Source organism: Dryas octopetala, chromosome 5 (genome assembly GCF_963921425.1).
Source record: "Dryas octopetala chromosome 5, drDryOcto1.1, whole genome shotgun sequence".
In the NCBI taxonomy this organism is placed as follows: domain Eukaryota; kingdom Viridiplantae; phylum Streptophyta; class Magnoliopsida; order Rosales; family Rosaceae; genus Dryas; species Dryas octopetala.
This window is the reverse complement of record NC_141370.1, coordinates 16,873,833-16,887,401: the sequence shown is the minus strand read 5'-3', so window position 1 is coordinate 16,887,401 and position 13,569 is coordinate 16,873,833. Positions and strand designations below refer to the sequence as shown.

Here is a 13,569-nt window from a genome sequence, read left to right as displayed (position 1 = left end):
AATAAGAATGGTTGAGTCATGTCTTCGTCAGTGGCTTCAGATAGCATGTTGCTAAATACATAGGCCTCACAATATTAAATATTTGATCCATTACTTTGTTTTTTGTATTAGTGTCGTACACTATGCATAGATTGCTATATTATACTAACAAGATGGAGGCTATGCAAACCACCATTTTGTGCTAAGTTGACCACCCTAATAAATTTTTTTCAACTTTTTTTCTATTTTACTCTTTATTGCAAAAATATGATAAAATCACCCAGATCCATTCGATGGTCATCTACCGAAATATCCACCAATGTTCGGCAGATAAGTGTCGAATAAATGTAAATATTTTGGCAGATAACTGTCGAATGCCTTTTTCATTTCCATTCGGTAGTTATCCACCAAATAATTCATCAATGTTCAGCAGATAACTGTCAAATAACCATAAATATTTCGGTAGATAACTGTCGAATGACCCAACAAACAAAATTGAAATTTTTTTGTTTTAAGGGTAAAGTTGGAAATTTGAAATAGGGTGGTCAACTTAGCAATTTAGGGTATTGATCACAATGATGACCAGCTCATAGTGTGTAAAGGGAACAAAACTGGTGGCCCAACTGTCCACTGGGTTCTCGGCCCAAAATAGTTGTAGATTGAGCTATATTTCAACACAGTATGCAATGGTATGGGCCCATTGTCAACTTGGGTTTCAAAATTTGGATTTCGTACTTTACAACAATGTAAATTATCCTAGTACGACCCCAGAAGAGACAGCATCACTTTACACTGAAACAAGGGGATAGCAAGTATTCTGGCCAGCCCACAATACATGGAAACTTTGTTACAGCATACAAATTGATTAACCAAAACAAGATTTACTCATCTGCATCTACCTCAACTATCTAAGATCTGCAGTCATGTTCTTCTGGGAACCTTCCTCTTTCTTGATTGTCCCTTTTGCTTTTCATCCCTCTTCCTCTTCTTTTCTTGCTTCTGGAATGATTTCCCAACCAAGGATGGTTGTTCTTTCAGTGCAAAGCTCTTTGCCACATGTCCCAAGTGAAGTTTCTTCACCATAAAAATTCCTTTCAGCTCACCGCGATGGGCAGTGTATGCACGAACCCAAGAGCAAAATGCGTCTTTGGCCAGTTTCTTCATTTTTGGCTACAGAAATGAAGGCAATATTTTAATGTAAATCACATACAAAAAAACTCAGAATTATAATGGAACTTTACATAATCTGCCTACCATACTCAAAAAGCAGATTAAAAGGAAAGGATTGTTTACTTACGAATCTGGTTTGGATCAATCACTTGTTAAGGTTTCAAAATAAAGTGAGTTAACTAAAGACTATTCTTAATTGCCAAGATATTATACAAGCAACTATCACATCAGTTGGATATGATGCAGACGACAAGAACAAAAGTCCAGAACTGGTTAGAGGGATTTCTTTACAAAGCATTAAGCACAGCACAATAAAGTATACTTTTAAGGCACACTGAAGGAAAATATACTTTTAAGGCACACTGAAGGAAAATATACTTTTAAGGCACACTGACGGAAAATCAGGAGAAAAGAAGTACCTCATCTGTAAAACCTTCAAGTGCCTTTTGCAAAGACATCACCCAAGGATGTGCATCTACGGAAACAAACTTCCTGACATGCTTATGACCATATAGTGGGAAGCTATCTAATACTTTGAGGAGGGGGTACTCTGTTAGAGAGACACCATGTTTCTCCAAATCCTGCAAATAATCCATTTCAATTGGCTGTAAAAATAACAATGAATCTCCTCTTTCACCCAGCCGAGCAGTTCTGCCAACCCTACATCAAGGATGAAATGAACATCAAGCCTTAGGGATACTCGATTAATAAGAAACACATCAAAGATGCATTGATAGACTTGGCCTATGGAAATTCCATGCTCAAAACTAAGCTCCACAACAAATCACCTTGTAATTATAACCACCAAGGAAACAATATTACTCCATTTAAAAAACCAATTAGTCCTTGTCCTTAAGGCTTTTTAAATAATTCAATGGTTCTAATTTTTGGCAGAAGATTGACTTATGGTTATTTTGACGCATAATCATGTAATGTTGCACATGACTAGTTGTAACTGGTTGAATAAGCACTCTTAGACTGAAAAAAAAAAAAAAAAAAAACTCTGGGTCGTATTGTGGCACATGCGAGAGAGAAAGGGGTGGATTGACAGACAAGTCTAAATACCTATGCACATATTCAGTAGCCTCGCCTGGAGAATCATACTGTATGATACATCTAACTTTTGGGAAATCCAAACCTCTGGCAGAAACATCTGTGGACAAAAGAAGAGCCGATTTTTCTGTTTTGAAGGTCTGGAACGTGGTTCTTCGATCCTCCTGCTTCATACTCCCATGTAACCGGAAGGTCTTGCATCCAACAAACTTTTGCTTATGTTCTGCTTCTGGTCCTGAGTAAGGTGAGAATTTGAACTCACTTAACAAGGAGTAGTGAAAATCCACTGCATCACATGTTGAAAAGAATACCACAATCTGTAAAATGAGTATGTGAGTGAACTTGACAAGGTAGATCATAATAAAACGAAGTTGAAGACTGCATAGAAGGTCCTGAACTATGTTAACAATATAAAACACCATTTTGAGGAATTCAAAATGAGGGAAATAAAATACATCATCGATGCTGAAGGATTGGCTCAAGGAAATTATTGCCCCTCATATGAACTCAGTAGCACAATATCATAGAATTGTAAAACATATTCCTGAATATGAAGATTATCAAGACTACAACAATAATGATAAAAAAGCTAGCTTCTATAACCATTGTCCCTGAGCAAATGGAAAGTTGAGAAGTAGGATTACCTTTTCTGATGTTTCTCGCTCAAAAAGATACTTTAGAATGGAAAGAAGTACAGCAATCCGCGCATTACATGGCACTGCAAAAAAATTTGATCAGAACACTTACATCACCATATATGTTATGTGGTTTCAATAAACAACCCCACCCCCTAAAACAAGAAAATGCTATTGACACATACCTTTTACATATCTTTGATTCAATTGAACTGGAAGTTTATAATCTCCACTAGAAGAGTCTTGTGTCTTCACTGGATGTTGTGGTTCATCCATGTCAGATCCCAAAGATCTCAAATGTTCAAGCGATGCAATTGACTGCATCTTCTTTTCAGGCATACCAATCAAAACCGGATTTTCTAAACTCATTTTCGCAAGGTGATTGACTTTCTCATTCAAGGTCGCTGATAATAGTAAATTCTGCCTCTGAAAGTCAGGTGTACTTGAAACACCACCATTCTTAGTAGCAGACCCCTTTAGCCTGGAACCCAAAAGATCAAGTATTTCCTCTATCTCTTTCCCAAATCCCAACTCCAAAATCCTGTCAAAAAGCATATGAATATCTAAGCAAGGCACGTCCAACATGAATTGGTAACAATTAAGAATATTCTTTGGGTACAATAATAGCATTCTACACAACTAAGAATAGTAAAGGTGTACAGCATACCTATCTGCTTCATCAAAGATTATCCAACGCAAATTTGTGTGCAAGAATGAAGAAGTATTCTTTAGGTGATCAAGGAGTCGTCCAGGTGTTGCAACAAGAATAGATATGCCTGAAGAAGAGCAAATGGGTAATTAAGCAAACCTTACAAAGATTAAAACTTTCCACAAAATGATAAGAAAGTTTGGATTTTTGAGTACCTTTGCGCAGCCTGGCCTTCTCTTTGGACCTGTTTTCACCACCCATTACGTAACCAGGGACAATCCAGTGAAAACGGTGCAACAAATTGTGAAGGATTTCATGGACCTGCAAACAGAGCTCTCTTGTAGGGACAAGAACCAGTGCGAAAGTACCGTCGGAGCGCTGAATTCGAGGACTGTACAAGTGCAAGTGGTGGATAACCGGAGCCAAATACGCCACCGTTTTGCCGGTTCCCGTAGCCGCGTTCACAAGCACGTGGCGACCGGAGAGGATGACCGGAATGGCCTGAGCTTGCACCAGAGTCGGAGCTTTGAAGCCCAACCTCTCTGTTTCATTAATAAAAAAAAAACAAATGATTTTTCATAAATTTTTAAAGGAAAATAAATTAAATGTTGGAATTTAAAGTAAATATTGGCTTTACCTTGGAGCTGGTCGCATAAGGTAGAGTGAAGGCCGAGACTGGAGAAGGAACAAGGCGCGAAGATCTCGCTTTCTTCTGTTTCTGTCGATTTCCCGCTTTTCTTGACGGCCACCATCGCCAAAACCTACTTCGAGTCTATCAGCAGCTGCTGCTTCTTCTTCTTCCAACTTCGAACTCACATCCTATGCTAAGGAGTAAGGTGTAAAACGGGCCAGGCCCACACCGGTCTGGCCCGTTAAATTATGGTTTGTTGGATTTTCCGTTTTCGTGTTAGCCCTTTTAATATTTGCGTTGAACTCATGCGAAATTAGATACTTAAAACTTAATCCCGAGACGGCTCACGACCCGTGTCATGCTCATGCTTGGTATGTGTCTGTTCATGTCATGTCATGTTTTATGAGCTAAAAACTTTGGTACAATTTGGTCTATTTATCGTTTATTTGTATCTTGTTCATGTCGACTCGCTTTGAGCTCGTGCCTATTAGTTTCATTTTATCCTCATATCTTGCCATCCTCATTTTAATGGTGCTTGCATTACAATATGAGGAATGATATTTACATTCTTCAATTTACTTTCTTCATCGATCTTTATTATTATTATTATTATTATTATTATATAATATATTTTTATGATTAAAATTATTTATTTTTTAAATAATTCTATAAAGATTATATTTGTAAAAAATCAATCAAATAAAAAATTATTTAATTATGTAACTATAATAAAATTAACAGATGATTTTGTCTACAAAATAAACAGTTCCATAATGTATTCCCCTTACAATATTTACAACCAAGACGTTGGGCCCACTAGACCTAAATTCCAAAACTAATAGGCCTGGATTTACAATCAAGACTCTGGGCCCAGCCCATATTGAAACTGTAGTACTCGGCCCACTGGAGCTGAAGACTGAAGACGTGCTTCGAGTTCGAGGTGCTTCAGCAACAGCTTAGCCTTTCCCTTTCATCTTCAACCTCTGTGCATTCTTTAACGCATACGTAACCACTAAACCAATCGGTAAGCTTTCGTTGTTTCTCTTTGAATATGATCAGTTATTACACTTTTTTCAGTTTAATTTTTCGGAAGTTATGCTTGATACTTTGTTTCGTGGTGGTTATGGCTTAGTCCTTAGGGTTTTGCGTGCGTTTGGATCTGCGAACAATTCAGATGGGTCCAGGAGACGACGTCGAAGAGATTGATAGCTTAGAGAAAGGTTTACTGTCCCAGATTGCAAATGAAGCTGAAGACGAACCAGTTTTGTATTCAGCTTCGTTTCGGGAGATGGAGGAGAATTTTGTGAAGTACCAAACAGCACAATGGCTTCTTTACTCTGCTCTTTTAGTATTGGCATGGGGGATTGGCTTCTTCATGCTGCTTTATCTGCCGGTCCGGAGATACATTCTGCGCAAGGATATTCGCTCCAGAAAGCTCTATCTTACTCCAACTACCATTGTCTACAAAGTAAGTTGAAATTGAAATTTGAATCTTCTTCTTGATAAATTGAGCTCTTGAATGTGACTTTTTGTCAATTGATCAATCCTTTGAATATTGGACTTGGGTATACGAAATAATGCACATATGGTTACGAATGGATGATGCTTTGTTCCTTTAGCTCAGGTTACGAGGCCAGTTCCATTTCCATTTTTTGGGGTGTTGAAGAAAGAGAAGCATGTTTTGTTACCTTCAGTGGCTGATGTTGTAATCGAGCAAGGTAAAGAAAGCATTGGCAGTTGCCACATTTTCCTTCTTGTACGCATACATAATCTTTTTTTTCTTTTCTTATTGTATACCCTGGTGGTCGTTGTATGTATGCTCTGATTTTTGGTTGTAACTAGTTTTTAGAATCCTTAGTTTAATTGATTCCAACCCACTTGTTGTTGCATCAAGTTGGGTTTAGTACAGCTTTGATGTCCATGAGACAAGCCTCTTGATTTTAGATTTTTGGAATTTGATACTCATAGAATGTTGCATAATGAGCAAAAATGTTTTGTTCCCATCTTAGTTTGGAATTTTTGGGTGCAATTTGAGGTTTCAGCTTTAGAGTCTTCCATTACCTTAGTCTTGTTAATGCTTTAGAACCTCATATAAAACTATTGTTATACTCAGGATATCTGCAGTCTCTCTTTGGTCTCTACTCACTTAGGATAGAGCATGTTGGCGTCAGAAGGCCTCCGAGTGATGATGTTCAAATCCATGGCATTGCAAATCCAAGTGCTTTTAGGAAGGTACTCACCAATTTAACAAACACTTGTTTGTGAGTTACCTCCAAGTTGAGAAAATACTAGTTAATTTATCTCTTTTGATGTCAATTTCAGGCTGTCCTAATGCGTCTTTCGAGCATGACAAATGAGGTTTTCTCTAGACAAGTTTCCACAATTGATGACGTTTCAAATTTGAGGGTAGGGTTGTATGTCAAATCTGGTGTGCCAACATATTAGTACAAGCATTACAACTGAACAAATCTCAATCCTTGTTGGATGTTTTGTTATATTTGGCAAGCTTGACCTGTTCATATTGATTAATTCCTTGATAACCTTCTAGGGGTGTTAAATATTCTAGCAATTGTTCCTTTCTTATCATGTTCAACTAGGACGTTGTCTTTCTCATTTTCCGTCTCCCTCTCTATCTTGGTTTGGCAATTTATATATTTACTCTCATTCTTGCTATTGTCAGCTTCAGATGTCCCCATCAAAATCTCTCAGGCACGATTTGTTTCCATATTCAGGGGAGCTAACGCTACTGCAGAAACTAGAGGAAGTTGGAACTTCTGTAAAGGTAGAATGCCAAAATTTCTCTTTTATTTTAAAGTTGGGTATGCTCTTCTGATCACAGACTTGCATTTGATATATGTTACAGAGGGTTCAAACTTTAATTGAGGAGCAACACTCTCAAGCATCAGAACCTATAGATTGAAGTAAGTTGATTCAAGTGAACAATGAATTATAATTCTTCTTGCCTTTCACACTTAGTTGGACATTTTACTTTTTAACACAAGCTGATTGTTCAATAATATGCTCAACTGTACTGTTTCAATGTTCTGGATCTACTATGTGATGCAGTGTGTAATTTCATCTCACGCCTCTGCCCGTAGAACTTGCACACCAATACCATATTTGTATTGGCTATCTCAGCCGACAACCAGGAGTGCATTTCCCATCCCCACAAACATTAGATATGTTTCCAATATTTCTGTTGGTGCCCACTAACAACGGGTGCTTTGTTGGTCAAATGACCAACAAAATCATTTGCAAATATAGAAACTGACCCATGTAAAAAAGCATCCCTTTTGAGGTCTGTTGTGTGCTGTTCGTTTCTAGAATTTTATTTTATTTTAGTTTCATTATTTTCCTCCTGTTACACTTTCTGGAAATGGTCGTATATTTTCAAGTACAGACATTAAATTTTTTCTGTATGGTTGTCTATCTCCAATTTTGGCATCTTGGGTGAATCTCCTTTTCTTTCTCGCTCTAGAATGAATTACCTTTCTATGTTATATTTTTAGGTTCTATATGGTAGTCTATCACTGTCTATCTTCACAAACACAAAACCTTAAATTGCAGATACTCTGACCGTCAAAGACATGTAGGCATCTTGTAGATTATACCACATATGGGGTTATTAACGTAAACTCATTTCCCCTTATTTGCTTTTGATTCTTTGAAAATCATGACTAGCTACTCAATTTGCTATGGAATCGAGTGGAATTGGTCAACTGAATTTGTAGAGAGGCAGTTTGACTCCCTTAGGATTTGAAAATCGGGGCAATTTTCTTAGTATATGCAGTTCGAACCCGATCAGGGCACCATGCCTTTTAATTCATGTTGGGTTTTCCCGGAACTTGCATCCAAACAAACCCAGATCACTAGATACTATAATTTATAAACATGCAGGAGGCCTTTGTTTGGTGGTGATGATAAAAAGCATTTTTTGATGGTTGATATGACTTAACAACTATGGTTGATTTAAAACTAGTTACAAATAAATCACGAAATATTTTCATATTTACATATTACTCAATCCACTTTTTTGTAATTATATTTAATCACCAATGACTAAAATGGCAAAATATAAGTTACAATAAATTAATAAACACACTACTATGCAAATTATGGCTTAAAGTTTAGCTCCCGGTTTTGGGTGGATCTAAACTCTAAGTCTTCAAAATTCCAATTCTAAGCTTTAAACTTTACTTTTAAACCCTAAACAAATTAAGGACAACGTTGTAATAAGTATGGAAAAAAAAATGGACAAATTGGTAATTTTTGACATACCATTGGTTTTTTTATTTTATTACAAGGGAGGGGGAGGGTTTGAACTCGGCCCCCGGGTGTGTAGGGGAGAGTTTTTGTCCTCGGTTAACTAGGTCAACCCTAATTCACACACACCATTGGTAATTAAGGGCCTATTGACTAAAGTGAGAAAATTTCAAAACTAAAGCTTACAATGGCAATGGTTTAATATTAAAATATTTAATTGATTTAAATAAAAGGCCAAAGTGCACTTTTGGTTCCTGTACTTCATCAAAATTTTCACTTTGATGTTGTTCTTTTAATTTTGGAAATTTCAATTCAATACTTTTATTAAGTTTGTAATTGGATCTAAATCATTAATTAGGTTTAAAAGAAATATGACATAATAGGAATATTTTGAATATTTTATATAACCTATGAGTGAAACTCATTTAACCGGGTGACGTTGCCCAATCACATTTGGACACATATCTTTTTTTTCTTAATTATATTTTATTTAAATTAATTTTTTAGACCGTATTAATCATGAAATATCTAAAATATTCATTTATATGCGTTGTCACGTCATATTTACGTCTAAAAAATAAACAGAGTTAATAGTTTGGACCTAATTGCAAATGTAATGAAAATACGGGACTAAAATTGCTAAAATTAAAAGATCGAAGACAAAGTGGAAATTTCGTTAAAATATAGAGACTCAAAATGTACTTTGGCCTAAATAAAAAATTGGTATTAAAAGATCCACAACATAATACAATTAGCAGCTGATTGGTTTTGTCCTATTTGCATTGCAAAGCACCAAGGGCACCACACGTGATGACTCGTGTGGGCGTCGTTTCTTTGCTTGACTGCGACGACGCAATAATGCTGTTAAGCTAGAGGCTGCCAACTCCTTCAACTGAGGATTGTCTTTATAAATGGGGAGCTTCTCTTTGATCAAATGCCACCAATATTTTCTTACTACACTTTTTATGTCGTTGGCCATGAGTTCAAGGGCTTCAACTTTGAGGTAAACGGACTTGACAGTTCTGGTCGAGATGGGTACATCATTGGAGGTCAAATCTGATGCCCAATTTACTACTACTTCTCCAAAGAAATCGCCTTTAAGCAAACACTCACGCTTCATATTTTTTCCATCTGTAAGTTTGTAGGTTATTGCAATGCCTTGCGTGATGAAGAGCATCCTATCGAGTGGTTCCCCTTCTCCAATAATCCGATCGTTGTCATTATAGTTCATTGGCTTAAGATGTTTTCCCCTGCATTGCTACTGGTCTGGAGGTTTTGACCGAGAGAACTGCATCAATGAAATGGAGCAACCTATAAGATACAATATCTGACTTCATACATTCAACTTGCTCAAAGGAAAAAAAAATTTACTACTGTTAGAGAAATAATCTAATTAACCTAGCTAGCTAGACTCATTCAGATTTTGCTGTCTAAGTTTTGTGCAGACTCCTCTGGAATGTAATCGTCTTTACTACTTTTCACTTTTGAATCATCAATAAAATTATATGTGCAAACCTCATATGTCGCAAACCCCACCATAGACAATGCAAGAGCTTTCTTGGCACATCTGTTGACCCCAACATACCAGATTTTAAAGCATCAAGATATATACCAAAATCGAAGAGCCATTCATTTTGCGGATTTTTAGAGCATAAATCATTTACAACTGTGATGTTTTTTAACATATACTCATCACAGTCAAAGTACTTGATTCACATCCACTTTCACTCCAACATGCATATTGCCAGCAATTTATCTCTCGTTGAATAGACAAAAAATACCAAAATGCTTTAAGTACCTAAAATCAGTAAGTTATAAGTGGTAACATTGACAACTCAACATTAATTTAAAACAAAAGATTGAAACTTACATGACTAACAAGAATGAACGGAAGGAAACTGAATGCAGCTTTAACCCATAGTTGAATCTTTAAGCTAAGTTCTTCCCATGATGGGATGATATGAAGAACCCGTAGTGAATATTGCATCAGAACAAGAAAGTTCAAACATCTCGAGCCCCTGACTACTTTTGAATAGAATAGGAAAATGACTACCTGAACATGTTCCATTAGTTTAAGTAAACAACTAAAAATTTATTTGTTATGTAAAAAAAAAAATTGATTTTACTAAAATATCAATATGTCCTAATTTGAAAAGCATCACACTTATGTCAAGGCCCACGATGATTCTTAGTTAGTTTTTTTTTTTTATTTTCAGTAATGCTACACTTACCACATTTTTATACCACAATTTCATACCATCTTACATGACATTCATACATTGGACACTAAAAATTAAAAATTAAAACCTAAAAAAGAAAAAGGAAATACACTTCCAGTAAGGTAATGACACATCAGGTGGGATACAAATGTGGGAAAAAAAATGTGGGACAATTAGCATTATAAAATTTTTTGGTGTTGGGCTTTAAGCCCTCCAGCTTACCAAAAGAAAACATCACACTTTACCTTTGACTATTGCAGAAGATTTAGAGGCCCTAGATCTCTTATATGTTTTTTTGGCCATAGATCTCTTAGCCTGAACTGTAGTATAAACTTGAAAAATAATGTCAATTACAAACGAGATATCTGTGATAGATCGTGAAACAATAACTGTTGTCTTGAGCTTTTTGTCCAAGTCAAAGCACTTGATATCCTCCTTGACGATAGGGATATAAAAGAACAAAGGATCCATTAAGATATTAGAAATATCTTTTTCCACATCCGACGGAATGGATCAATCCTTGAATTTCTATCTAAAGACCAATCTGGAATACTGAACAAGACACAAACAAACATAAAATTGCACCCATCAGAAAGAAGAACCACTAAAAGAGCCATTGCATTAAAGTTGCTGCTGCATCTTGGTGCAAACAGTAGTGAGTTACTGACTTTTTGGTAAAGTAAGATTTTTCTTTACAAACATATGCAATTTGCATCTTCTGAAATGTGAGTGATAATTAGAAACTTGGCTTCATTTTGAGATATATAGTACAGTTAGATTTTGATACAATTTATTTTAAAAAGTGAAAAAATCATCTTAGAATTAAAGAAACTAACCTCTGACTCATCTCGTCAGAGTTCTCCATAACTCAAGCTTAATTCGATACAATGTCCTCCGAACTATTAACAGATGCAAGGTAATTTTCTCAAAATACCACAAAGTGATAAGGTTGAGTACTCTGGAAATCCCCTTTTAAACAAAACATGAGATATTTCTCAAAAAAAAAAAAAAAAAATGGGGGAGTGTTTTTTAAGACCACCCAAAACCACTGAATTGACCACCCCTCAATTTTTTGTCTATTTTTTCCTATTTTGCCCCTATATTAAAAAAAAAACATATTTTGCCAATTTTGGCCGGCCACCCATCCCCACAGCCGGCGCGACCCCACCCCTCCCCTTCACCTGATCTCCCTTCTCTCTCTCTGCCTTCGTTTCTCTCTCCCCTCTCTCTGCCTCCCTCTCTCACCGGACCACCATGGGTGGCCGGCGCGACCCTCGATCTGGAGGTCTATGGGGTCGCGCCGGCCACCCATGGTGGTCCGGTGAGGGAGGGAGGCAGAGAGGGGAGAGAGAGATAAGGGAAATCGGCCGAAGGGGAGGGGTGGGTCGCGCCGGCGATGGGGAGGGGTGGGGTTGCGTCGGCGATGGGGAGGGGGTGGGGTTGCGCCGGCGGCAGGGAGGAGTGGCCGGCCAAAACTGGAAATGAGTTTTTTTTTTTAATGCAAGGGCAAAATAGGAAAAAATGGGAAAAAAATTGAGGGGTGGTCAATTAAGTGATTTTGAGTGGTCTGAATAGCCTCCCAAAAAAAAATTTGTTTCTTTTTCAATCATTCAATCTTTTCTTTTCTCCTGTTACATCTCTGGGCCTCTGGATTTATAGGGTCAAATTACTGACAAGATTAACGCTTTTTAGCCCACTAGGCCACTAATAACGTAGTCAACCTCTCTTGGGCCAAAGCTGATGTGTGCAGATCTCTGTTACAGGCCTTGGCCTGTTGGGCCATCCTGTGTTGGCCATCCTATTTATTTGGGCTATCTGTGATAACTGTCTTTCAAACTTTTGATATTTTTCTTTTGCTAGGCAATAATATGACACTGTCCAAAGTTACATTAGACCAAAAAGGTGAATTTTTAATAACATCATGTTATTCCCATTAGATGGGATCCATATAAATTACTAAATTAGACACAATATTTATCTATTTGTAGGTGTATCCACTTTATGTGTCTATCTCTTTTATCACATAACTTAACACATGATTAGAGAGATAAATACAATAAATATATACACTAGTTATATATAAGTTTTTCTTAAACTTAAGATGGTCTATATTCCGTTACCCAAACTTTTACATTATCTTTGTTACTGCATATGCATCTTTAACTAGGTCCATTGATGATAACTGATCACGTTGTACTTGTTCTGAGCTAGCCACATGAAATTAAGAGGCAACACAACAAAAATGCTTCCTGAAGTATCTGCGCTTAATTCTTAAAAAAAAAGAAAAGGAAAAAACACCACACATTGAAACATGATTCCATCAAATAGATCATAATTGACAATAGATAGTAACATGTACGATTTGTTTGTGATGGAACATGTCTTTTCTCGTAAGAAATCTTAAAAGTTGTATGGTTGAGATGAAGTTGGGGAAAAGGAAAGGTGGTTGCCAGTCGTTCTCTTTAATAAAATTTTCTATTAGGTCTTGGCATTGGGGGTTACGAACTTGTTAATTGAAATATGCATGAAAGGGAAAAACCGAGGGATTTGGTTGAGAAAATGGTGTTTGGCTTACCAATGTTGACTTCTCATTGAATTCTTCATTTGTGTGTTTCCTACTATGCATGTATTGTATCATATTTTAGGGTCTTTCACCAGCTTTTTTCTTTTTCTTTTTTCTTTTGAGGGGGGTGTCGGCTTTTGAAACTTAATTATAGGCAAATAACACGTCAAAGTATGGATCCACATGTTTTGGTATTGTTAAATGTCAAATGGTTGCATTAATGCATGGGACCTTGAGAATTAAAAGGTGAAATATATGTAGGACTCCACCGTACGTATATAAATCTAAGAATTTATAGCATTTGTGAGACTTTCAGTATTAGTAGGTCCGATCCTCATATGTCAACAAAGGAGTGAGGAGTGCATGTGCAAATTTGACATTTTAATATGTGCTAAAACCAAAGATGA

The 13,569-nt window shown here is 36.6% G+C and overlaps 2 protein-coding genes and 1 long non-coding RNA gene across 6 annotated transcripts; 1 reads left to right on the top strand and 2 right to left on the bottom strand.

Moving 5' to 3' along the window:
- Positions 1 to 615: 615 nt before the first annotated feature.
- Positions 616 to 4,273, bottom strand: LOC147285027 (P-loop containing nucleoside triphosphate hydrolases superfamily protein). The gene is made up of 8 exons (XM_086245295.1): positions 4,124 to 4,273; positions 3,702 to 4,028; positions 3,505 to 3,613; positions 3,023 to 3,378; positions 2,847 to 2,920; positions 2,215 to 2,519; positions 1,569 to 1,809; positions 616 to 1,149 (listed from the first exon to the last, which is right to left on the bottom strand). The coding sequence occupies exons 1-8, from the start codon at positions 4,236 to 4,238 to the stop codon at positions 901 to 903; spliced, it is 1,776 nt and encodes a 591-aa protein (XP_086101421.1). The 5' UTR covers positions 4,239 to 4,273; the 3' UTR covers positions 616 to 900.
- A 742-nt stretch (positions 4,274 to 5,015) lies between these two features.
- Positions 5,016 to 7,532, top strand: LOC147285026 (uncharacterized). Of its 4 annotated transcripts, none has more exons than XM_086244867.1 (8): positions 5,016 to 5,141; positions 5,257 to 5,585; positions 5,742 to 5,835; positions 6,231 to 6,349; positions 6,440 to 6,523; positions 6,798 to 6,899; positions 6,981 to 7,038; positions 7,184 to 7,532. In XM_086244867.1, exons 2-7 carry the CDS (start codon positions 5,292 to 5,294, stop codon positions 7,035 to 7,037), a joined length of 750 nt encoding a protein of 249 aa, XP_086100993.1. In that variant the 5' UTR covers positions 5,016 to 5,141; positions 5,257 to 5,291; the 3' UTR covers position 7,038; positions 7,184 to 7,532. The 4 variants fall into 4 exon arrangements, with proteins under 4 accessions (XP_086100993.1, XP_086100991.1, XP_086100992.1 ...); XM_086244865.1 differs by having other exon boundaries at positions 5,250 to 5,585; XM_086244866.1 differs by having other exon boundaries at positions 5,250 to 5,585; positions 6,981 to 7,532.
- Positions 7,533 to 9,044: 1,512 nt separating this feature from the next.
- On the bottom strand, positions 9,045 to 11,586 carry LOC147285025 (uncharacterized). The gene is made up of 3 exons (XR_015122452.1): positions 11,436 to 11,586; positions 9,896 to 11,151; positions 9,045 to 9,668 (listed from the first exon to the last, which is right to left on the bottom strand). It is a non-coding gene; the product is annotated as an uncharacterized LOC147285025 (long non-coding RNA).
- Between the last annotated feature and the right edge of the window lie 1,983 nt (positions 11,587 to 13,569).